Source organism: Diabrotica virgifera, chromosome 6 (genome assembly GCF_917563875.1).
Source record: "Diabrotica virgifera virgifera chromosome 6, PGI_DIABVI_V3a".
NCBI classification, from domain to species: domain Eukaryota; kingdom Metazoa; phylum Arthropoda; class Insecta; order Coleoptera; family Chrysomelidae; genus Diabrotica; species Diabrotica virgifera.
This window is the reverse complement of record NC_065448.1, coordinates 217917299-217943485: the sequence shown is the minus strand read 5'-3', so window position 1 is coordinate 217943485 and position 26187 is coordinate 217917299. Positions and strand designations below refer to the sequence as shown.

Sequence of the window (26187 nt, the reverse complement as noted above, 5' to 3'; positions counted from 1 at the left end):
GCAAATTGGTGTGTTATGAATAGGGTCGTATCCAACTTTAGGCTATTGATTATGTTCAAAATAAGGGGGCTAAAAGGAACTACAACGTTAACGGGACTTTATTGTCTCATATAGTCAATGGACCTCTAAATTTGAAAAAACCGCGGAGTGCTACCATTTAAATAGGTGCGTTTTTGAGACAGGGGTGAATTAGTCCGTAGGCACAGGGTGAATTAGGGTGAGTTCTATGCACTTTTGGTACAAACACGTCGACAGAAAAATTGTTCCAGGTTAAATGTATTATCGAAATATCACATTTTAAGGTGAAAAATATTTTTTTGTACAATAAAATATTCAAAAGAAAAGCAAGAAAAAAACACGAAGGAAAGCAATTTTGTTTTTTGCCCCATAACTTTTTTCCACAGGGATATAGGTATAGGCATTGCTTCGGCGAAAAATAACTTTCGTCCTTCTTCTTTAAAATAAAATTGGGTAAAAGTCTAGGATTTATAGTTTCCGAAATAGGATTTTTCAAAATTCATCATTCACAGCATTTTTGGGCCATTTTCCCCATTATTTCGCAAACATTGTTCTGTAACTTTTTTCTACGCATTTCTAGGTATATGCAATGTTACATTTAGTAAAAAGAGAAGTCAATTACCTTTAAAATGGTCTATTGTGTAAGGATATACTGCTCTTTTTAAGCAGGTTGTGCTTTTTCAAGGTTTTATACTTTAACGATTTTTGATATTTTTAAAGATTATTTTTTAAATTTCTCATTATTTTTTCTTGTACATTTAGGTATACACATTGTGGAATATAGAAAAGCTTATTTTCTTTACTTTAAAATGCTGTATTGCAAAAAATTGTAGGACTATTTTTAAACAAGATATCCGTACGATATCCAAGAATATAATTGCATATTATAACATAATTTTTAATTCCAAATAACTTTTCTTAAAAAACACTTTTCGATATTGTGAAATATCGAAATTGCTACTACCATACTCTGAGCGAAATTCATATTTTTTAACATACCTCGTACACTATTGATAAAATTTTATACCTGATGATTGCATCTTAGATTTTAGACTATGCAGAGCATTTTATAAAGGATAATTTTTTTTCATAAAGTTAATAATAAAAAAGTTGTCCATATGATGGTTCCAACTTAGTGGGACCTACTGAATGTGTATATGTCACATTTTGAAAACGCATTCCTTGTTTAAAAGTAGTCCTAGAATTTTTTACAATACACCAGCAAAGAATATAAGTTTTCTTTTTTATTATAAAATGTATATACCTAAATATACAATAAAAAAAGTTATGAGATATTTAAAAACAATCGTAAAATATATCAAAAATCATTAAAAGTATAAAATTTTGTACAACCTTATCTTGCTTAAAAATAGTCGCACAGCCTTCAACAATAGAACATTTTAAAGGTAATTGACTTCTCTTTCTACTCAATGTACCATTGTGTATACCTAAAGCTACGTAGAAAAAAATTACAGAACAATGTTTGAAAAGTAACAAGGAAAATGGGCCAAAATCGCTGTGAGTAGCGAACTTTGAAAAATCATATTTTGGAAACTATAAATCATAGAGACTTCTACCAAACTTCACTTTAAAGAAAAATGATGGTAGTTTTTTTTCTGTGAAGCAATGCCTATACCTATATCCCCGTGGAAAAAAGTTATGGGGCAAAAAAGAAAATTGCCATCTTTCGTGTTTTTTTCTTGCTTTCTTGCTTTTCTTGCTTTGTTTGTAAAAAAAAATATTTTTGACTTTAAAATGTGATGTTTCGATAGTAAATTTAACCTGGAACAATTTTCCTGTAGACGTGTTTGTACCAAAAGTGCTTAGAACTCACCCTAATTCGCCCTGTGCCTAGGGACTAAGACCCTTTCTCAAAAACTCACCCCTTTAAATGGTAGCACTCCGCGGGTTTTTCATATTTAGAAGTCCATTAACTATATGAAACAATAAAACCCCGTTAACGTTGTAGTTCCTCTCTTAAATACATAATCAATAGCCTACATGGTGTCTATGCATTTTGGAGTTATCGTAGTTATGCTTGACATTGAAACACTGACAGAAATGGCGGTGACATCTGGTGACTGTCTCAATTAGAATCAAACAAATTTACTCGTTGCATTGGACAACTATTACTATATTAACAATGCTATAGCTAGAGTCAGAATTATGTTGAAATAATAAGGCAACGGCTGAGGAATTATAATATTTTAAATAAAACACCTGAATATTTCTTTGGCAAAGGACACCGCACACATCTTATGGAAAATATGTCACTCAAATTCAATAAAATTTATATGAATAGATTCGTTTCAAATTAACGGTCAATTCTTATTATTGCGCCAACTCTGAATTTTCAATAATAAGAGCAGAAATTGATATAAATAAATCTGAAATCAAATGGGTACATACATAAGTTAGAGAGAGAAATAATATTTTAAAATACCCAAATTATCGGTACTTCATAAATCTTCCCGGGCTATTAAGCATCTTATTATAATAGTTTCACTAATCCGCTTAGGCCCAGCGGGGTTTAAGCTATTTTGAATAGCACCCAGAGCAATTTAGTGATTGTAACTGACACTTTTAGAGACTCCAAAAATGTGATTTCGATAAACTTTAATTGCAGTTTGCTCCGTAATTAATCATAATTAAGAGTTGGCGCAATGATAAGAATTGACCGTTAATTTAAAACGAATCTATTCGTATAAATTTTATTGAAATTGAGTGACATTATATTTTTTATAAGATATATGCGGTGCGATGACATGATACATAATATATCAGCTAATTTCAGCTTAAGAGCTGTGTGTGATAGCTTGATGTCGTTGTGTTTTGTACATTTTTTGTTAATGTTTGTTATTTACTGTTTTGGTTAGGTTAAAAATGTTCTGTGATTTATTAATAATATTTATACAGTGCGTCCGTAAAGTAACGCATAAATTCATTATTTCGTAAACCGGCGACTTTAAGGAAAAATCCCGAAACAGGTCGATTTTTATTTTCAATTTCGGTTTTCTGGCATATATATCATATCATACTAGTGACGTCGTCCATCTGGGCGTAATGACGTAATCGATGATTTTTTAAATGAGAATAGGGGTCATGTGATAGCTCACTTGAAAGGGTATTCCATTTTCTATTTAGTAATATAAACATTAACATAATTATTTATACACGGTGTTAAAAAAATTAATTAAATTAATTGAGACAAAAAGAAGTACATATGTATGTAATTTATTTAATTCAAAATACGTTTTAGGTACTCTTGTCAGAAAACAGGAAAAAATGTTTATGTATTTGACAAACAAATATTGTTTTTTGCTGAATTTCAATGTTAAAGGCGCCACCCACCCGCATCTTGGCAGTTTGAACATTTCGATAAATCAATGTTTATTTTTCAAATAAAATTTTTTTCTGTTTTCTGACAGCAGTAAAATGTATTAAGAATTAAAAAAATTGCACACATTCATCCTTTTGTGTAAATTAATTTAATTAAAATTTTTTTGAGACCCTGTATTAATAATTATGTTAATGTTTATATTAGTGAATAGATAATTGAATACTCTTTCAAATAAGCTATCACATGACCCCTATTCTTATTTAAAAAAAAAATAATCGATTACATCATCACGCCCAGATTGATGACGTCACTGGTATGATATATACGCCGAAAAATCGTAATTTAAAAATGAAAATCGATCGTTTTCGGGATTTTTCTCAAAGTCGCCGGTTTACGAAATAATGAATTTATGCGTTACTTTATGGATGCACTGTATTGTATTTTAATTGGGCAATTGCCCGTTGATAAATAAATATATGCTGTGTATTAGTAAATCTACAGCCTCCAATATTTTTGTTGACAAAAGTGAAAACAATGATTGAAAATCAGTAAAATTGTTATATATATTTATAAAATTTTCATTAAATTATATATATGTAATAAATATGTAAATAAAAAATTATTTGTATTTATTTTTATTTCATGTAATATACCCGTCCTTGCTAGCAAGAAGGACCTGGTCCAATCGTTCACAGCATTGGAAGCAGCAGGAAAAAAATGGTAAGACAAACAGCTGAATTGGACTATATAGATTTACGAATAATTACAAATCTTTACACTGGCATCAAGTGGCAAGAATAAATGTTGACCAAGAACTGTCTGATGAAATAAACATAAAAAGAGGAGTGAGACAAGGCTGTATATTATCGACTTTAGTTTTTAACTTGTATTTGGAAAAATATTTAAGAAAGCCTTAATGGAGACAACCGAATGTATTATTGTGAATGGAGTAATTCTGAACAATATTACATATACCTCAGTGCTTACTAACTGAGGAGAAAACCTTCAAAATCTAATGAACAAAATAAAGCATACCTGTGATCAGTAAGTATGGATTAAAACTCAATGTTAAGAAAACTAAATACAGTAAAACCTGCCATATCTGGATCAATGTGGCGACAGACCGATCCGGATATGAAAAAATCCGGATATCAAGACCACTTCTTTTATAGTCTCTGAAACGTTTTCTCCTTCATACATTCCAGTAATCAACGCTGTAAATAACTTTCGTCGATAGACACGTTTTATAGATTCTATAATACATTATTTCCCCATCTTTTAGTTCTTTTTTTAGTGTGTTGTCCAACAGCAGGACTGCCTTTATCGGTAGATCTGGACGGCACAGAACTGTCCGGATATGACAGGTCCGGATATGGCAGGTTGTACTGTATATGATAATTAGCAAACAAAATTATATACAGGATGACAGTATAAAAGTCAGAGATGCCACACTGGACAGAGTTGAGAAACTCATGTATCTTGGCATATCAATGACAGCTGGGATCAAATCACAGAAATTAAAAGCTGAATAGAACAAGCCTGACCTACTTTTGTAAAAATGAGAAACATAGTTTGCAGTTACGATCTTACTATTGATCTTCATGTTTGAATGATATATTATGCTATATCTTTCAGGTCCTACTGTATGGAGTGGAAGTGTGAACTCTAAGTGAGGCTATGCTTAAACATTTGACAGCCTTTGGATATGCAGACAACTACTGAAAATAAGCTGGGTCAACAGAGTTATAAATAAGGACGTCCTTAATTAAAGGAGGACAGCTGAACCAAACAATACAATAAAGAGATGCAAGCTGGAATACTTTGGTCACATTATGAGACGCCCTGAAAAATATAATCTTTTATACTGATCATTCGGGGAAAGATCAAAGGTAAATGTGATCCTAATAACTAAGGCAATGGTATAGAAAATCGACTACATCGTTATTCAGAGCTGCTGCCAATATGGTAGCTAACATATCCAACAACTGATTATGGTCATGGAACTAGAAGAAGTATGATTCAGTGTATGAGAGCATGTTAAAAGTAGTACTTAAACAAATATCACATTCAATAGGGCTTTTCATTCACTTTCGAGATTCTGTCATGTGTCACATAATATTAATATATCTACGTCATATGTTATTGACACATACCAATGATACAAACCAAAAACGTATGACGTAGATATATTAATATTATGTGATACATGACAGAAGCTCGAAACAAATGACAATCGATGAAAAGCCCTATTTTGTAGTGTGATGAAACTGATTTTCCAATAAGAGGCTTCAACTATAGTTGCTGACTGAGGATGATTACAAAATATTGAATCTAAGAATACATTATGAGAGTTATGTATGGGGTTAACTTGTTTTAAATCTAAAAAAGAGGAACATTTATTTATAACGGAACAGGGTTGTGCATATAATAATAGTAGTAAACCACATTCATCAGGTAATGTCCATAAAGTTAAAGGCAAATTATAAACTCCAAATAAGTAGAACAATGAATAGCTTCAATTGAAAATTAAAATAAAAATCAATCAATAATGCACCTTATATTAAGTAATATAAACATACCTTTCCAGATGTTTGGGGTTCTAAAATATAAATACTACTCATGATTTTAAAATCAGGACTGTTTTGTTGATATTTCCACTTTTTATTTACTTCTATGATTTGTTATGAATCATGGACAGGTTATACTCCTCTTCTAATTCCTAACCTAAAATTGTGTTCTTTCCAGTTCTTTCTTAAAATAAAAATTAATTTTGTAATTCATGATGATGTCATGATAATGTCATGATCTCTCATGCAAAAAATTAATTTTTCATATTATTCTATATTATATTTTGTATCAAAATAAAATACTAATACATAAAATTGTTAATATCAAATAATTCATTTTAATTGAAATTCCCAGATATTTTTATTCCGGATCTGCAATCTGGAATTTTGAATTTTGACAAGTAGTTTTGTTTTCAGAAACATAAGAAGTAAGCGTTATTGGTTGTTTACATCAAACGTAAACAATTCGATGTAAGCCGTAATAATTTAAAGTATGCATCTAGCATCTTCCCTAGGGGCATTTCAAAAAATATGTTAGGAATGTGGTTTTTTTATTGAATAAATGACGTGTAGAGAAAGTACACTCGGAGTTTTATGTTTATAATTTTAGGTTGTACTTAAAATACGGGTGTTTCTGTTGTTTCAATTAAGTTTAAAAACCAAAATGCATCCTAACAGGAGAAGAAAGAAACGACCTAATTATGGCATAAAAACAGTGGAAGTGATGAGAGGTCCAAATGGTTTTGGTTTCACAATCTCTGGACAACAACCCTGCATTTTGTCTTGTATAGTAGCGAACTCTCCAGCAGACCAAGCTGGTCTTAGGGCAGGTGATTTCTTGATATCAGTCAATGGAACTTCTGTCTCCAAGATCACTCATGATGCAGTTGTGAGTCTCATAGGAAATTGTATAGGTCCCATCAAGATGACCATAGCTGAAAACTACTTTTCAGACAGCAGTGATGAAGAGTTAGAATGCAGTAGGATGGTTACTACTAGGAAGCCTAAATATACTCATAAGCCTAGAGTTCGAAAAGAAGTAAATAGAGTAGAACTTAAGAATGTATCTAAGCAAATGACAGCTAATCTTCCTGATAGAGCAGGGTAAGAAGATTATAATATATTTAATAGAACTATGAATTAACTAATTTTTAAATAAAAGTAAAGTAATCTGATATAACAACAAAACACAGAACTTTATTTTCAATACTTTCATAAAGTTTATTACAAATAGGGAACTTGCATACAATTTTAAATTCGAAAAAAATGTTATAAATCACAACAGAACATAATTTAAAACATGTATCAAAGATAAAAAAGTTTTGTTTGGCTTTCGTTTGGCCCCTAAAGACGATTACTTATTCCAGCCAGGCCAAATCCGTTTATATGTTTACATTCTTCCAACAAAGTAAACAGAATTTTAAATTAGACGTTATAAATGTCAGTAGAAAATACAGTTATGTGACGTTAGAAGTGTTTTTGATCGTTTGAACTATTCATAGAAAACTTGTACTATTACAAAATGGTTTTATTTTCCGTAGTAAACCTTCTTTCCTTTCCTTCAATAACTATATCAAACTCCAATGTCAACAAACTGGTATATATTATTACAATGCCATACAATAAATGTTAATAGAATATAAATATTTTTCCTTTATTCCTCGACGAGGTATACCCAAGTAGGTGGAGGCCGATAAACTAAAGAAGAAGAAGAAGAATATATCTAATTATAACCATAAACGGAACCAGATAGTTAAACTGTGTGAGGTCACAGGTCATATGAACTATTTTAAAATACAGAAGGCTTTAAATCTGTACTTCTAAGTTATTATGAGTTTTTGAAGAGTAAAATTTTGTAAATCTCATTTTTATACAAAACTGAACATTATTATGTAATAAAAGAATGTGCAAGTTCCCTATTAATGTCACTATAGCTGTTTCAGTAGAGCACCTTTCTGAAGTGAGGAATTTTTACTGTTATGTGTCTACACTTTATAATATTTAACTGAATAAATTGAGAACGGGAGAGCTGTTCTTAAGTTTGTCATTCAGAGTTATATCTGTATTTTTTTAATTTAATAATTACCATAGATTCTAATAAGGTGAGCTTAAAGTCTTTACTTTGAATATGGGAATTTGAGATGGGTCATTAAAAAAATGATTATTTTCTATCTAAAAGACGAAATGCATACATAGAACCTGCTTTTCTATTATTGAGAGCCCTTTTGTGTTCTGCTATACATTTCTTAAAGGTACTACACCATGTAAAACTTGATGTTAAGAACTATTCAGGGAGGCTGCAAATAGGATTAAATCTTCTTCTTCTACGGTACTACAGCCCAAATTGAGCCTTGGGCTCCTTTATTTTTTGCCTCCACCCTTGCTTGTCTGTGGCTGCTCTTCTCCATACACGGACTCCTAAAAGGGATTGTACATCGCTGTTTACTGTGTCTTCCCAGCGCTTTCATGGCTTTCCAACTGGTCTCTTTCCCTGCATTCTACCATTCAGTGCTCTTTTTGGTAGCCTATCCTCTCCCATTCTTATCACATGTCCTGCCCATTGCCATATTTGTATTCTAATGAAGTCTGACAGGGGTGTTTCCTTATAAAGTTGATAAAGCTCGTTGTTGTATCGAATTGTGAAGATTCCGTTTTCCCTCACAGGTCCTAGTATTCTCCTCGGTACTTTCCTTTCAAATGTGTCGTTGTTTTTGGATGTTTCTTTAAAATATATTTTCATTTTCTTTCCAGTATGTAAAGAAATTCTAGACATGAATGTTAAACTTAGTTTGGTTTTGTAGAAAAAAAAAAGAAAAAATCCTTTTTGGAATTCTTCCTTTTTTTGGGGGCTTTTGGGGGAGTTTTTACAGTTACAAAGCCTCTACCAAAAATATATCATTTCCCACCTCTATACATGATTTAGTTTTTGTAAAGTTCGCTATTTTGAAAGACAGCTATTTAATATCTAATTTGTCTTTATTTTGCTGTGGTGGCAAGCAGTTGTTTGTGAGAAGATCCATTGTACAAGGGTTTGGTTTTCGTTTGGATTTTGCAGTTTTGAAGTTTAGATTTTGGAGTTTGGTCTTATGGTTTTGGTTTTTGTTGGGTTTTCTACATATTTTCCATACCTGGAAAATTTCCGTTTCTGTAAAGTAAATAGGTGTACTTTCTGGTCTGAAATGGTCTATGGTTAGACGTTTCTGAAAATCGAATGGTTTCCTTCTATCATATGTGAATTTATGGGTCACATACCATTGAATTTCATCTCTACTACGGTGTGGTGATCACTGATGTGAATATCAGCCAACTAAAGTCTTCTGGGAGACTTTATCCAGGATTTTCTATCGCTGCTGGTCAAAAAGTGGTAAAATATATATCTCAAATATTCCTGTATGTTATTTTTGGGTTTATTTAAATTTTAATGAACACTACAAACATAAAAACTGATGGTTATTCTACAGTAGAACCTCGATTATCCGTCAGGGCACCGGACCAAGGGTATGACGGATAATCGAAAAGACGGTTAACAGAACATTAGAAAAGGTTAAAAATTGATAATACATCGATGTGCGATGCAGCTTCTCTAGCTTCTTTAGGCAAATCTTTGTCAGTTGCAAAAGCATCATCGACATCGCCACCATCAAATTCCAAGTTTGTGTCAGCTTCTGAACCTGTTTCGTCAGCCTTTGTTTTGCCATTTCAACGATTTCATCATCTGTCAGCAATTGATAGCCGTTTGCGTCCTCATCACAAATTACCCATTCATTTAGGTCATCTTTAGGCAACGAAAACAAAACAGTTGATTTACGAATTTTCGAAACAGCGAATTTAATTTGGCTTATCGCAATGCTAAAAAAATGAATTGATGACTCAATTTTTTTCTTATGTACTCAATACAACTTGTGTATGGTCCCTGACGGTTAACAGAGGTGACGGTTAATGGAGAGACGGATAATCGAGGTTCCACTGTATTTTTTAAACCATCAAATCTCACTAGGACTTTTATTTTCAATTATTTACTAACTATATTTGTAAAATTGTATATTTTCTTTTTTAAATTGTACTATATTTGTGAAAATTATAATAAATAATTTAGTAAAATTCGTTTTTGCTTATTACATATCTCTTTCCAGTTTTACTTCAAAGGGTAGTTGGTTTAGGATGAAACAACATAAATTTTATATTAGGAAAGTTTAGTTAATCTATATATTTGTTAATTTGCTGAAGAGTAAGACTGGCGCCCTCCATTTTAGTTTGTTCAGAATCTCTGTCTGGTTTTATTTATCTAATTTCTGCTTTATTCTTCCAGCTCTCCTTCTTTCACGCCCAAATTCAGAAAGAAATCTGTTTTAATTTTATCTGGCTTTATTCTGGCTCTCGAATCCCACCTTCTTTTTAGTCTCTTGTTTCTCAAGCTATTTAGCCGGTGCTCTATTCTATTCTTCTTCCTTCCTTCTTCTCTATTCTATACTTTCTTCACTTTCTTTCAAATTGCAAGCTAACTTCGACTCTCTTTCTTTTCCAAAGCCAAGTTTAGTGTAGCAAGATCTTTCCCTGAGAGGTACCCATCTTATAATGTGACCGAAATATTCTAGCTTGCATTTCTTCATTATATTGACCAGTTGTGTTGTCTGGTGCAGCCATGTAAGGACCTTCTCATTTCTAACTCTATCGACCCAGCTTATTCTTAGTAGTAGTCTGTATACCCACATCCCGAAGATGGTTAAGCATAGCCTCACTTAGAGTACATGCTTCCACTCCATAGAGTAGGATTGGAAAGATATAGTAATGTGCCATTCGAATGTGAAGGTCAATACTAAAATTGTGGCTGCAAAGTACTAGGTTAATCAATAAGTTTTGCGGTTCGATAAGAAAAACACAATTATATGACTTGAAATACACTTTATTATTCAGTATAGTCTCCCTGAACATCAATACACTTGTTCCAAGGAGATTTCAATCTATTAATTCCACCCGTGAATGGATAATCAGGAAGGGCTGCAAAATACACTTCCACAGCTGTTATACATTCATCATTTGATGAAAAACGCTTTTCACGCATAACTTTCTTTAGGTATTGAAACAGATGGAAGTCGCTAGGAACCAAATCTGATTAATACTGTGAATGCTTTCACAATTCGAACTTTAATTCATGGATTTTAACCATTGGTAAAATACTCATATAACACGGTGCATTGTCCTGATGGAAAAGGATTTTTTTCTTTTGCAAACCGGGCCTTTTTTCATGATTTTTTTCCTTCAGCTCGTCTAAATGGTTACAATAATATCCAGAATTTATTGTTTTATCAGTTTACAAGTAATCCACAAAAAAAAATTCCTCCCACATCCCAAAAACTGATGCGAAAATCTTCTTGGTCGATTTCTGGACGCAAACTTGTTTTGGAGCTGAAAAACCAGATTCTACCACTTTTAACCTTTTGTTTTGATTCAGGATCATGGTGATAGACCAAGTCTCATCCACTGTGATGAATCGATGCACAAAATCTACTTTATCCTTTCGAAAACGCCCTAAATATTGCTGAGAAAGTCGCATTCGAATACGTTTGTGGTCCATTGGCAGCAAATGCGGCACCCATTGTGACCACAGCTTTTTTAAACCCAATACTTTGGCCAAGATATTACGTAAGCTGCCGAATGAGATGCCTAGTGATTCCACTAAATCATTTTCAGTTACTTGATGAGTTTCCAATACCATATCCTGTGTTTTTTCTACAATTTTTGGTGGTCTTGCTGTTTTTGGGTGTGTTTGACGTGAATCGTCTTAAAGGCTTGAACGATCATGTTTAAGTTGAGCAACTCACTTTCTACAGTAATAATTGAAGGCGAAGAGTCCTTATACACTTTTAACATTCGTTCATGAATTTCCTTTGCCTTCCAAAAATAAAAATTCAATCACTGCACGATACTTGATTATTTCCATTGTAAAAAATACTGTGACACATCAATACTAAATGGCTTCTAAAAAAATAATGAATTGACACATTGAAATAAAACTTCACATACATGCATGTGTACCAACATAACAAAAAAAAATAGCCTAGTAGCAACGCCTTCTCTTATCGAACTGCAAGACTTATTGAACAACCTAGTATGTTTCTCATTTTTACAAAAGTAGCCCAGGCTTGTTCCATTTAGGTTTTAATTTCTGCAGTTGGATCCCAGCTCCGATTGATATTATTGTTAAGATATTATATGAGTTTCTCTACTCTGTCCAGTATGGCATCACTCTCCTTCTATACCATCATCCTGTATATAACTTTGTTTGCCATCACAACTATAGTTTTCTTAATGTTAAGTTTTAATACATACTGATCACAGGTTTATTTTATTTTATTTATTAGACTTTCATATATTGTTCACAATCAGTCCATTCACAATAATAATTTCTGTTGTCTCCATTAGAAACTTTGTGTAAAAGCTTTTAATACGTTAAGCACCAGACACAATATTTAAAAAATGCCCCCGGGCCAAGGCATTTTGTCATAGGCATTATCCTACATCGGTCCCTAGGTACCGCCATGGCGCTTAACCCATTAAAAAACATGTTATTTTGGGAGTTTAACACGTTGACGGACAGTGCGTCAAATGTATAAGTTACATCAATGGAATCATCTTTCAATCAGGTCGAAAATCGGATATAGGTAACTATCGTCCCATTTGTATTCTTAGTGCTATTCCTAAAGTTTTTGAGAGCATTATTTCCGATTATTTAAGTTATGACTTCTCGCCAATTATAGGGGCCCAACAATTTGGATTTACATCCAAAAAATCAGCAGAATTGGGTCTCATAACATATGTTGATTTTTTGACAGATGCTCTTGAGAGGGGTTTACAAGTTGACTCTGTGTATACTGACTTTTCCAAAGCTTTCGACAAAGTTAATCATGAGCTCCTGATTCATAAACTTTATTTATACGGAGTTGATGGCCTTATATTGAAGTGGCTCAAGAGCTATCTTACGCAAAGATCGCAAATTGTCAGGGTTAATCATCACTATTCTCATACCATCTCTGTTAACTCAGGTGTACCACAGGGATCACACTTGGGACCTCTGTTGTTTAATATATTTATCAATGATCTAATACCCTGTTTCCAAGTAAGTGAAACTTTGTTATTCGCTGATGATTTAAAATGTTTTAAAATAATCACATCTGAGGCTGATTCACTTAGTCTACAAGGTGATATTGATCGCCTATCTAACTGGTGTATGCAAAATGGTATGTGTTTGAATGCATCCAAATGCCATATTCTTCGTTTCCACCGAACTCATCATCCAATCATCTTCGAATATAGTATAAATAATCTGACCTTACATTCTGCCTCTGAAACTAGGGATCTAGGTGTGATCCTTGACTCCGCCCTTAGTTATAAATCACACATTTACAGTACAATACAGAAGTCTATGAAGATGCTTGGCTTTATAAAAAGAACCACTAGAGACTTTACAAACATCTCAGCTATTAAATCTCTTTATTTCTCCCTGGTTAGATCTCATTTCGATTACTGTTCCACAATTTGGTCCCCCTATTACTTTACTCATAAACTGAAGATTGAGGCTGTCCAACACAATTTTCTGAGATATACTGCCAGTAAGTTGCATGTATACTATGACTATTCTGTATTAGAGCGCATACTGAACTTACCTCCTCTTGAGGTACGCAGAAAACAAAGAGACTTAATTATTTTATTTAAAATTATCAACGGGCTGTGTAACTGCCCCGAACTTCTCTCCAAAATATCTCTATTTGTCCCCAGTCGTTCGACTAGGCAGGTGCAAACCTTTTATGTCTCTTTTCATAGATTCAATTATTCTTACAACACATTTATTCCTAGAACTCTTCGATTAGCTAACTCATTAAATAACCTCGAAATTTTTAATATATCAGTTTCCCGCTTTAAAAACCTAATTTCTTCCCTAACTTTTTAACTTTTTAATATTTTCGGCCAGAGCTTTTGTATTGTGATTAGTGTTACATGACCTGTATGTATTAGATAACTTAAAACCGTTATACCTTACAACATTTCCGAATTGATTTAGGTGATATCTTTTGTTTGTAATTGTACTGACCTAATGTTATCTTATTCTTTTTTTTTTCTTTTTTGTAACTGTATTACTCATACGAGTTTTTTTTTTCTCAAACCACTTGGTTATATGTTATATTACGATAGTTTATGTTATATAATTGGTTAACATTAATGTTATATAATTGTATAATTATGTTATATAATTTAGAACACTGTAAAATTTATATCGGAATAGGGCTTGCCCGTGAATAAATAAATAAATAAATGGAAATTAGACGTCGATAGACGTTCTGTCCGTCAACATGTTAACAGTGTTTTGCCCAATTTTTCAAAGTCCTGAAGGACTCGTTATTTTAAATTATACCACTTTCTTGAATTTTGAAGATTTTTTTTCCAAAAAATGAACATTTTTATGTTTTGTACACTGAATCTACGGGTTTATAAAAATAGACAAGTTTTGTAAAAGCCTTAACTATGCATATGTGAATTTTTTGAAATTTTTAAATAGATTCTTCTTCTTCTTCAAGTGCCGTCTCCTAATGGGAGGTTGGATATCATCATCACTATCTTTACTCTATCCACCGCTGCTCTAAAGAGTTCTATAGAACTGCATCTAAACCAGTCCCTTAAATTCTTTAACCATGACACTCTCCTTCTTCCTATACTCCTTCCGCCTCTTATCTTTTCCTGTATTATCAGTCTTAGCATTTCATATCGCGGTCCCCTCATTACGTGTCCCAGATATTGTAACTTTCTTATTTTTATTGTGTTTATTATTTCGCATTCTTTACCCATTTCTCGCAGTACTTCCGTGTTCGTTTTCCTCTGTGTCCATGCTATTCTAAGCATTCTTCTGTAACACCACATTTCAAATGACTGTAGCTTATTTATGTGTTCTTGCTTTAATGTCCAGCTTTCAAGTCCATATTGTAGTATCGAGAACACGTAGCATCTCAAAGCTCTTGCTCTCAGTTCTAAGCTAAGGTCTTTGTTGCAGAGAACTGTTTTCATTTTTCCAAACGCATTTCTTGCTATTTCTATCCTGGTCCTTATTTCTGTTGTTTGATCATTTTTCTCTGAAATCCAGGTTCCTAGGTATTTGTATTTATCAACCCTTTCTATCGGTACATTTCCCAAATGTATGCTTGTTTTTATGTTTGTTTTCTTAGTTATTATCATGTATTTGGTCTTTTTTATATTCATTTTTAGTCCATATTCTTTACAGAAATTGTTTGTTTTGTTCAGTAGTAGTTGGAGTTGTTCAGCAGAGCTTGCTATAATCACGGTGTCATCTGCATATCTTATGTTGTTAATAGATCTTCCGTTAATTATTATTCCTTCACTTTGAGATAGCAATGCTTCTTCAAAAATGGCTTCACTATATGCATTAAAGAGTAATGGAGACATAATACATCCCTGCCGAACTCCTCTCCTGATTTCAATTTCTGGACTGGGTTCGTTATCTATTACAATTTGTGCTCTTTGATTCCAGTAAAGGTTTGTTATTATTCGTAAGTCCCTTTTGTCTATGTTTTTTGTCTTTAGAATTTGGACTAATTTTTGCATGTCTTACTTTGTCAAAAGCCTTCTCAAAATCAACGTAACAAACATGCACATCCACATTCATGTCCATGCATCTTTGAGCTAACACATTAAAAGCAAATAACGCCTCTCTGGTTCCTAGTCCGTTTCTGAACCCAAACTGACTATCATCTATTCCTTCTTCTAGTTTTTTGTTTATACGACCATGTATTATTTTCAAGAATAATTTGAGAATGTGACTTATTAATGATATTGTTCTGTATTCACTGCAATCTTTAGCGTTTGTATTTTTAGGGATAGCACAAAAGGTTGAGAGTAACCATTGTTTTGGTATGTTTCCTGTTTTGTACACTGTGTTAAACAAGTCTACGATAATGTCTAAGGTTTCTTTAAGCTTTCTACTGGGATTTGGTCTGGACCTACTGCTTTACCATTTTTGCTGTTTTTTAATGCCGATTTAATTTCTTCTTTTAATATCTTCAAAACCGTATCATCTTCTACTTCGACTTCCATCTGCTCTGTTCTATTGTCTTTGAACAATTCATTTATGTATTCTGTCCATCTCTTTAATTTTTCGTTAGTACTCAACACAAGTTTCCCATCTGTATCTTTTAGTATTCCCGGTTTTCTTTTTCTGTTGATCTGCGTTAATTCCTTAATTTTTTTATGTGTGTTAAAATTATCATGTCTTTTCTGGTGTTCTTCTATTTCTGCGCATTGTTCTTTTAACCACTGTTCTTTAGCCTGTTTAATTTTGGATTTTATTTGTTTATCCACATTTTTGTACATCTGATTATCTTTGTTTTTATGCTGACGTCTTTCTTCCATTAAATCTAAGATTTCCTCCGTCATCCATTGTTTCTTTTTGTATCTGGTTGGTGTAAGAATTTCTTTTTGACATTTATCTATTTCTGTCTTTATTAATAACCATTTTGTCTCTGTTTCATTATTTTGCTGGATTTGTTCTTTAACATTCATTAAACGGTTATTAATTTCATCTGTCAGGCGTTGTTTTATGAGTGGGTTTCTTAGTTTACTTGTATCGATTTTTACATCTGTTGTTCTGCGTTTTATTATTTTCATTTTGAGCCTAATTTTGGTCACTACTGGGTTGTGATCTGATCCTATGTCGCCACCTGGATAGGTTTTTGAAGATATAATTGCGTTCTTGTATCTTTGTCTAATCAATACATAATCTATTTGGTTTCTTACAATTCTCCCTTCTTGATCTGCTGGTGACTTCCAGGTATATAGTCTTCTCTTTGGCATTTTAAACAATGTATTAGTTATGACAAAATTATTGTTTTGGCAAAATTCGATAAGCCTGTCACCTCTTTCGTTTCTGTTGCCCAGACCATATCCTCCTGTACATTCTTCTACTTTTTCGTCTCCAACCTTTGCGTTAAAATCTCCCATTATAATTGTAACATCCTGCGTTTTAATGGATTTTAAAATATTGTCTAGGTCTTCGTAGAAAGTTTCAATATCGCTCTCTGGTTTGTCCGCAGTCGGAGCATAAACTTGTATTATGTTTAATTTGGGTTTATTCTGATTTAATTGTAAGAGGATAATTCTGTTGGAGTATGGAATGAAATTTACTACAGCTTTATCCATGTGTTTGTTTAGTATTATCCCGACACCATATCTGTGTGAACCGTCTTGACTTCCTGAATAGTATATTGTTTTATTGTTGATTTTCATCTTTCCTGAGTCGGGCCATTGGACATCGCTGATTCCTAAAATGTCTACATTCAGCCTTTCCATTTCATTAACGGCATTATGTACTTTTCCAGCTTGATGTAGACTTCTAACATTCCACGTAGCTACTTTGCAAGGTTTTCGCATGTTGACGACCGGGGAGGCCTTGCAGTCTTGTGAGTTTCCTCCTCTGCCGGATCTTGTTTTCCGAGTTTCATGATCAGTAGAGTGTTTGGTTATGTTGTTAGTCATGATGATTAACTAGGGATGCTCTATGAGCCTTTAATGCATTGGTTTCCCGTTGCCTCATGCATCTCCACGCCGTTGACCATGCCTGGTTCGTCCGCCTTAAATAGATTGCAACCCACCAAAAAAATAATTATAAAAATTACGTTTTCAGGGGTATAGGCAGGGGCGAGGGGTTGTTGGGACAAAATTGCGCTGAGTCTTATTTTCTGATGACATGGAACATAAAAAAATGAAAAAGTTGAATCAAGCAGTGAGGAAATGCCTACCTTAAAGGGGTACCCTTTAAACCTTGATAGAAAATGTACATATATGTCAAACTTTGTTAGGTACATACTATGATGATTGACCATTCTGATATACAGAATTTTATACAATGCATTAGCTATTATAGTCTCTAGAAACTCTATATCTCTTATTATAGGAAACTGAAATAATTTAATGCAAAATAATAATTTCACAGAAATTTAATTGGTTTCTTACTTTTATCTATCAAAGTTAACACATGATTTGTTAAAACCTTTTACTTATATTTTTAGGTGTAATTATACCGCCCCAGTTCCAGAAAGACATTTCAACATTCCTATGGAAGATGAAGCTGGTCCTATAGAATATAAGGCATTGGTTGGTTATTTGGGAACTATTGAAATGCCTAAACAACTACTGCCCAACTCTAGATTACAGACAGTTTGCAGTTGTATTAGGAAATTAAGACAGGAAAAAAGAGCACCAACTGCTATCCTCATGACAATCTTACCCACTTGCCTTACATTGAAGAACTCTGCCAATCAAATTCTTGCCATATACCCAACTAGTAGAGTAGTATATGTTGGATCAACTGCAGATAAGGAGTCTAGATATTTTGGACTGGTAACGACAGCCGTCAGTGAAACAAGATTCCATGACAACAATGACAATGCCTGGAATTCAGCTGATAAGAAGAATATCAATGAAAGTATCGAAATTTCAAATAGTTGTCATGTGTTTGTCATTGATCCAAAAATAATAGACCATACTGCTCACCAATCGAGAGCGGAAAACTTTAAAATCACTTGTACAAGAAATACTGTCAATGGATACTGTATGGAGTTTCCTGGGAGTGCCCTGTATGTTGTTAGTCTCATTCAAAATATGTATAAACTACAAAACGGCGACAAGGCTGGTGAAAACTTTGGTCCTCTGGTGGCTAATTCTCCTCAGCCTAGTGCATCCAGCAATTCAGATTCGGGAATAGGTTAGTATAACTTAATGTTTATTATAAAAGTATTTGTAAATTATATTTTACTTCTTATTGTTTGATGTTTATTTTGGGTTTGATGTTTAAGGGTTCATAATTCCAATGCATAAGTGAAACTGGGGAAACTAGACTTCTTACCAGTCTCATTATGGTGTTGATAGTTATTTCATGGTTTTTTTTCAAATTGTTGTTCATTTTGCCGTAGAACTTTGTGCAATTGCTGACCGGCGCTTTATTTCTTCGGTACAAGCCGTCCTTGTTAGTTATTAAAAAGCCTATATACGCTTTTATCTACAACAGCGATATTGTTTATCATCGTTAGGTAATTTTGATTGTTGTTAGCTCTGTCAATTATCATGATTCTCGTTTTGTATCCGTTTATTTTAAGACCCATCAGTAAGCTTACTTCTTTATTCTGTTGTAACAGGTGAATCAGTTCAACCTCGGAACTAGCGAGGATGGCTGTATCATCTGCACATCTAAAGTTGCAAATCTTCTCGCCGATAGTGACGTCATCGCTCTAGTTTTCAGTAGCTTTCCACATTATCCATTTACCTTATATGTTGCGATATTGAGTTAACTGTGTAAACTCGATGATAAACTAAACATTTGTTTTGTAAAATATAACTAAGAATAAATCTTCAATTAAATAATATGAATAGGGGGATATAATAATATCAGGTCCACAACTTAGATTTAGATCATTCCTAGATATAAATTCAAATACATCTAATACAGTAAAGATCATAATCCTTTTTAGATCCTCTCGTTTTTTATTTTGCATGAGCAATCTGCTTTTGACGATAATATGACAATTTCATCTCAGAAAACTAAAACAATAGTAATTAGTAAAGAACCAATCAGATGCAAAATAGAAATTAATGGTATCAGTATGGAACAACCACCATACGAACCACCAACACCTGAAGTGACAACAAACGAAGAAACAAATATTGAAGAAGCAGAGGTAACGGAAGCATTAAGGAAATTAAAAAATAGAAAATCACCAGGAGAGGACAGAATATCGAATGAACTCCTAAAATATGGAGGACAAGACCTGACCAAACAATTATTAAAACTAATCCAAAAAATAATAGAACCAAACAGAATATCACAAGAATGGAGATCAAGCATCCTATGTACCTCTCTTCAAAAAGGGAGAAATATCGGACCCGGAGAATTACAGAGGAATTAATTTATTAAACACAACAATAAAATTAACGACCAAGTGATAACAAACAAACAATAAAATTATAGCATTAGCAGAAGAACAACAAGGTTTTAGGTCGGGAAGATCATGCACCGACGCTATATTTATAATGAGGCAGATTCAAGAAAAATCGTTAGAATACAACAAACCGGCATACTTATGTTTCGTGGACCTTAAGAAGTCATTTGACAGGGTCAAATTAAAGGATGTTATCCATTTATTGTACGCAAGAAAGGTACCTCTAGGAATAATTAAAACGATCGATCTACCAGAACAACACAATAAAAGTAAAAGTAGATGAAGAACTAACTGACCCAATTGAAGCTGGCAATGGGATAAGACAGGGAGATTCCCTGAGTCCTCTGTTGTTCAACCTGATCATGGACGAAATAATAAAAAAAGTAAGAACAAAAAAAGGATACCAAATGGGAAAAAAAACAACTTAAAATAATCTGCTACGCAGACGACGCAATACTAATCTCTCAAAGTGAAGATAATTTACAACGTATGCTGCACGAATTTAATTTAACCGCTAGAAAATTTAACATGTTAATTTCCCCAAAAAAGACTAAATGCATGGTTATAACAGCAGATCTAATAAGGTGTAAATTAGAGCTGGAGGGTCAAATAATAGAACAAGTCATGGAGTTTAAATATCTAGGCATCACACTATGCAGCTACGGAAAGCTCGAAAGAGAAGTGGAAGATCAGGTGAATAAAGCAAACAGAGCCGCAGGTTGTCTGAATGAAACAATATGGAGAAATAAAAACATCGGAAAAGAAGTGAAAGGCAGAATTTACAGAACAGTCATCAGACCAATAATGACATACGCGGCAGAAACACGACCTGATACAGAACGAACAAAAATAATGCTCGAAACAGCAGAGATGAAAACATTGCGAAAAATCGATGGTAAGACGATGTGGGATAGAGCTAGAAGTGCAGATATACGAAGGAGATGCAAGGTGGACAACATTAATAACTGTACTGTACTGTACATTAATAACATTAATAATGGAACGACCACATAAGCCGAATGACAACAAATAGAAGTAGTAAGGACGGCGAGAGACGGTTCCCCAATAGGAAGACGATCAGTGGGAAGACCACGAAAAAGATGGAATGACAAGTTACGGGAGGCACATTGAAAAACAGACAGAGTAATGTCTATATAAAAAGAAGAAGAAGAAGAAGAAGTATGGAACAAGTAATGGAAATAAAATACATTGGAATTACATTGTCAAGGTACGGAGACCTGGACAAAGAAGAGAGAAATCAAGTACAAAAAGCAAATAGACTAGCAGGATATCTTAATAACACTATATGGCGAAACCGACAAACGCAAAAAAGAAGAAAGATGGAGTTACTACAAATAAAATGGTATCTTTGGATGGTGAAATGATTGTGAAAAGCAATAGTTTTAAGTACCTAGGATCGGTATTACAGAGGAATGGAGAAATAGATGGAGATGCATGCAGTAGAATTAGGGCTGGATGGATGAAGTGGAAAGAAGCGAGTGATGTGTTGTGTGACAGAAAAATTCCAATGAAGCTAAAGGGAAAATTCTATAAAACAGCCATAAGACGGCTATGATGTACGGAACTGAATGTTGGGCAGGGAAAAAGAAAGAGGAACAACGAATGCATGTGGCGGAAATGAGAATGCTTAGATGGATGAGTGGAGTGACAAAGAAGGATAAAATTAGAAATGAGTATATTAGGGGAAGTCTAGGTGTGGCACCAATTGATGCCAAAATGAGAGAGCATAGGTTAAGATGGTTTGGTCATGTTCAACGTCGAGACGTTAATCACCCAATACGAAGAATAGCTGAAGTGCAGATTCCTGGAAGGAGTAGGAGAGGAAGACCAAAGAAGACCTGGGGGGAGACGATAAGGCAGGACATGTTGGTAAAGGGGATTAACATTGATATGACCCAAGATAGAATTGTGTGGAGAACTGCAATTAGGGAAGCCGACCCCGCATAGGGATAAGGCAAAGAGAATGATGATGATGCATTAGAAATAAGACCCGGTACAGCCACAACACAAAGACTACTGGAAACGGCAGAGATGAAAGTACTGAGAAGAATTACAGGAAATACACTGAGAGATCGAAAGAGGAGTGAAGATATCAGAAGACAATGTAACGTACAGTGTATAAACGAATGGACACTAAATAGAAAAAAAGAATGGAATAACCACATAACCAGAATTGGGGAGACACATGTAGTCAAAATAGCAAGTGATAAATCACCAATCGGTAGAAGAAGTATCGGCCAACCGCGCAAAAGATGGAGTGACAACCTTCCATAGGGGTATCAATCCGCCAATGAACAAGCAGAATTGCTTACAAAGAGAAAGAAGAAGAATTTTCTTTTGAAATAATAAATGTTTCAAATGGGGTATTTACCATTTCGGAAATTTTGGGTTTTTGCACCTAGTTTTTGGTGAAATAGATTAATACACGAATCTAACACTTCATAAGAGTATATTATTCAACGAGCATATAATGATGGCTATTACTCACGATGATGAAGTTTGCGACACGAGCCGTAGGCGAGTGTCGTAATTCATCAGAGTGAGTAATAGCTATTACATGCGAGTAGAATACTATACTTTTTCTACGACTTTTTTTATTTTATATAAGTAAAAAATATAATTATCAACTACTCGAGATTCAAATTATAATAATTTACAAAAATACCTAAATGCTGTTTACCCCTAGTACGTGGCTGAATAATTGGTTGCCAACTTTTACCAAATTCTAATGTATAGGGCTTTTCATCGATTGTCATTTGTTTCGAGCTTCTGTCATGTGTCACATAATATTAATATATCTACGTCATACATCTTTGGTTTCTATCATTGGTTATATCAATAACGTACGTAATCTTTGGTTTCTATCATTGGTTATATCAATAACGTACGACGTAGATATATTAATATTATGTGACACATGACAGAAGCTCGAAACAAATGACTGTGAATGAAAAGCCCTATTGTAAAAATACAACAAGAAATAGTCAATTCAACTTCTATTCGTTTCCGAAAAATTATATTTATAAATATGTACCTACTGTCAATGAATCTAATAAATAGGAAATTGCTATTATCGGCGGACGTATTTCATTCATAAAGTTGTATGTATATTTACATTTAACTATATATAATATAGAAGTTATAACATATTTAACACAACACAACTTAAAAAATAAACACAATAGATATGTATTAGTTATAAATTCCAATTAACACAAACAAAATACGCTAATGTCACTGTCACTAAAATAAATAATAAACGTCAAAATTTTTGGTAAACAAGATATAAACGTAAAAAATATACTGACATTGTTACAGTTAAAATTCCTTTAAAAATTTTTCGAAGTTAATTATTGATATAAATTACAATAATTATTGTATTAAATAAACAAGTTTAAGTAATTTTATTTGCAGTTTATATGCGATTAATATTAAAAGTGGCATGCGCCAATGGACGGCCGGAGTGATGACGTAGAACTGTCAATTTTTATTGACATGTCATGTCAGATTTTTCCAAACCTTTCCAAACAAACGTTGTTGAGTGTGGCAAATTTGTATTTTTTATTATTTTTTCAGTTTTTACAGAGAATATTTCCGTTTTTTGCAATATGTAAGTATTGTTATAGTTACTACAACAATTTTACAAGGTTGTGTAAATAATAAAGCATGATGTTTTATATAAATAGCAATAAAATGTATGTATGGGTGAAGTAAGGTTAGATATTATTTGATTTTTAGAAATTTTATTTTATTTTTTTTTAGACTTTATACTAATTAAAAAGTCTTGAGATTCGGTAAAACCTTACTTTTCAACGTGTTTACAATCTTTGTTTGGAAAGTGATCATCATATCACTGAATATAGCCGCAGTTGGCCGTGACGTCACACTCCGGCCGTCTATTGAATCTAACTTCAGTCCGTGAGTAATGACCCGTGAGTAACTTCAGCCCGTGAGTAATGAATTATTACTCACGGGTAAAGTAATGGGTGTTATTATCTATTAAAAAATTGCGAATAATGAGCATGTTATTAAACGGTCGTAGAAAAAATTCATTAACACTATTATTTATATCTGTATCATAAATAATGTTATCCGAGTCAACTGAATCTAAGTATTCATTAATAAGAATATAATTAGCATTTTTTAGTCGAAATAGAAGTAGTCAGGATGATGCAATCTTCCTATTGTATTATTATTTATCCATTCCTTTTTTGTTGCAGGTTTTCGAGATGACTGTGGCAACATAAGCGATAGAATTCTGGTGGTCGAATTCCCTCAGCACCGTCCTTTTCCTCTCCAATCAAATGTAAATAGACCACTCGGAATAGATGCGGCAAACTTGCCACTCGAAGGACTGGACATGCCTTTTGAAAATAGTCAACAAAACGTCTTCTCTCGAGCTGAACCTCAATGTGTAGATAACAAACTGCTTAACAATTTAAATAACATCAGAGCCTGTGAAACTAAACCGGAAAGTAACAGTATCATCGAGAATATCAAGCCTAAAGTTTGCGTAAAAGTGTCGGATAGTTCTGATGACAATACCCAGAGAATCGAGGAAGGTTTTAGAGAAAGAGCAATCGATTGTCCGGATAGTCCTCAGAAGTTATCAGTAAAAGAGTTCGCTACAAACCTAGACAGCAAAAGCGGCTCATTTGATGACATTTCCATGCACAGCTCGAAAAGCAACGAACTCTCTAACCTGCTCAGTATTTTTAAAGTACCGTTCGAGACTAAAAAGCACAAAAAACATCTGAAAGTCAGCAGTTGTGACAATCTCGACAAATGCAACAGAAATCTAATACACCACAAACTGAGTCCGAAGGTCTACGGACTAAAACCGAACTATAGTTGCGAGGAGCTCAACAACTTGGAGAACAACTTCGATGTGGGAGACAAGCTGGGGTATGGCAGTCTGCAAGATTTGTCGTACCATGAACACCGCAAGGTGCAGAAGAATATACTGAGCGATCCTGATGTTAGAATCGAGCAGCAAGAAGAAGAATCGGTAAGTCTATATTTATGTATGCTTTGTCTTGCGTAGCAAGCTGTTCTTAGCTACTAACGTACTTAGCTACTATTTGTAGATAGTGTAGAGTATAGATCATACACAAAAGTATTAGTATTCATAACTTCCATAATATTATGTAAAATTTCAGAAGTATGTACTATAAAAATTATAAAATATTATGGAGAAATTATTACCAGCAAAATGTTTATTTATTGCAACTGGCTGAATGACTAATGTCTATGCCATTAAATAAAAAAATGTTTATTTAAGGCGGGTTGACACGATCCAAGTGTACTTGGACTCTGCGCGCGCAACACTTGGAAGCTACTTTGATTGTGTGAGCGGGTTGACACATTCCAAGTGTTCCTCATCCAAGTCCACCCTAGTCTATTTGGACGCTGCGTGCGCAACGCTTGGAAGCTCCTTTGGTCGTGTCACCCCCCTCGTCCAAGTATACTTGTATCAACAGGTTCTATCCAAGTCGACTATGACTAGGACAGTGGCCAACTTTCTTCCAAGTATGTAGTGTCAAAGTATAGTTACAATGGCGTGACAGTCGGAAAATATAAAACGGGATATAAGTACAAATAGAAAATGGGCTGAAAGGGAGAGCGTTAGATTTATGGAGCTGTAAGAAGCTGAGGAAGCATTATGGAATATAAAAATAAATAAGTATAAAAATAAGGACGCTAGAAGTGAATAGGAGAAACGAATAAAAATGCACATGAATATTCCTGGTTTCACAGAAAACGACATATTAAAAAAATGAATGCCATGAGAACTACGTATCAACAAGAAGCCGAAAAAATAAAAGCATCAACTACAACAGATGCGTCAACTGAAGACATTTATGTGCCCAATATAGCGTGGTTTGATATCGCAGATCGATTTTTATATGCTGTAATGAAGATCAGAAAAAGATTCTTTAATCTGCTAAGTAATTACGTGTACCTAATAATATTTTTTCATATTATCAGTGTGTTAAAACCCATTTACGGCAAAGGTACGTAAACGCAACCTTAATTGTTATTTTTTTGGCACGAGGATAACCTTTTTAATGTTTTCTTTTTGTTGAAGTAACATCTCAATAGATTCAGATTGTGGTATACGGTATCATTTTTCTTTTTCCATTTTATCATTTTTCTGTTAACAAAAATATTACTTATATTTACATTTAAAGAGAAATGAAGATGAAAAATTATTTAAAAAGAAAAGTGGGACGTAGAAGGATTT

General features: G+C 33.5%; 2 protein-coding genes across 3 annotated transcripts in view; one reads left to right on the top strand and one right to left on the bottom strand.

The window, feature by feature from the left end:
- LOC126887255 (spliceosome-associated protein CWC27 homolog) overlaps positions 1–6103 on the bottom strand; it is a 56668-nt gene extending 50565 nt beyond the window's left edge. Inside the window, exon 1 of the mRNA XM_050654673.1 lies at positions 5938–6103. Within this exon, the coding sequence (XP_050510630.1) occupies positions 5938–5979 (42 nt within the window). The 5' untranslated portion in view covers positions 5980–6103. The remainder of the gene's footprint in view (positions 1–5937) is intronic.
- A 313-nt stretch (positions 6104–6416) lies between these two features.
- LOC126887252 (regulator of G-protein signaling loco) overlaps positions 6417–26187 on the top strand; it is a 331389-nt gene continuing 311618 nt past the window's right edge. Inside the window, exons 1-3 of one of the 2 annotated variants that reach the window (XM_050654667.1) lie at positions 6417–7029; positions 17997–18691; positions 24164–24951. In XM_050654667.1, coding sequence (XP_050510624.1) covers positions 6590–7029; positions 17997–18691; positions 24164–24951 — 1923 coding nt within the window. In that variant the 5' untranslated portion in view covers positions 6417–6589. The remainder of the gene's footprint in view (positions 7030–17996; positions 18692–24163; positions 24952–26187) is intronic. The other variant, XM_050654666.1, reaches the window with a different exon arrangement.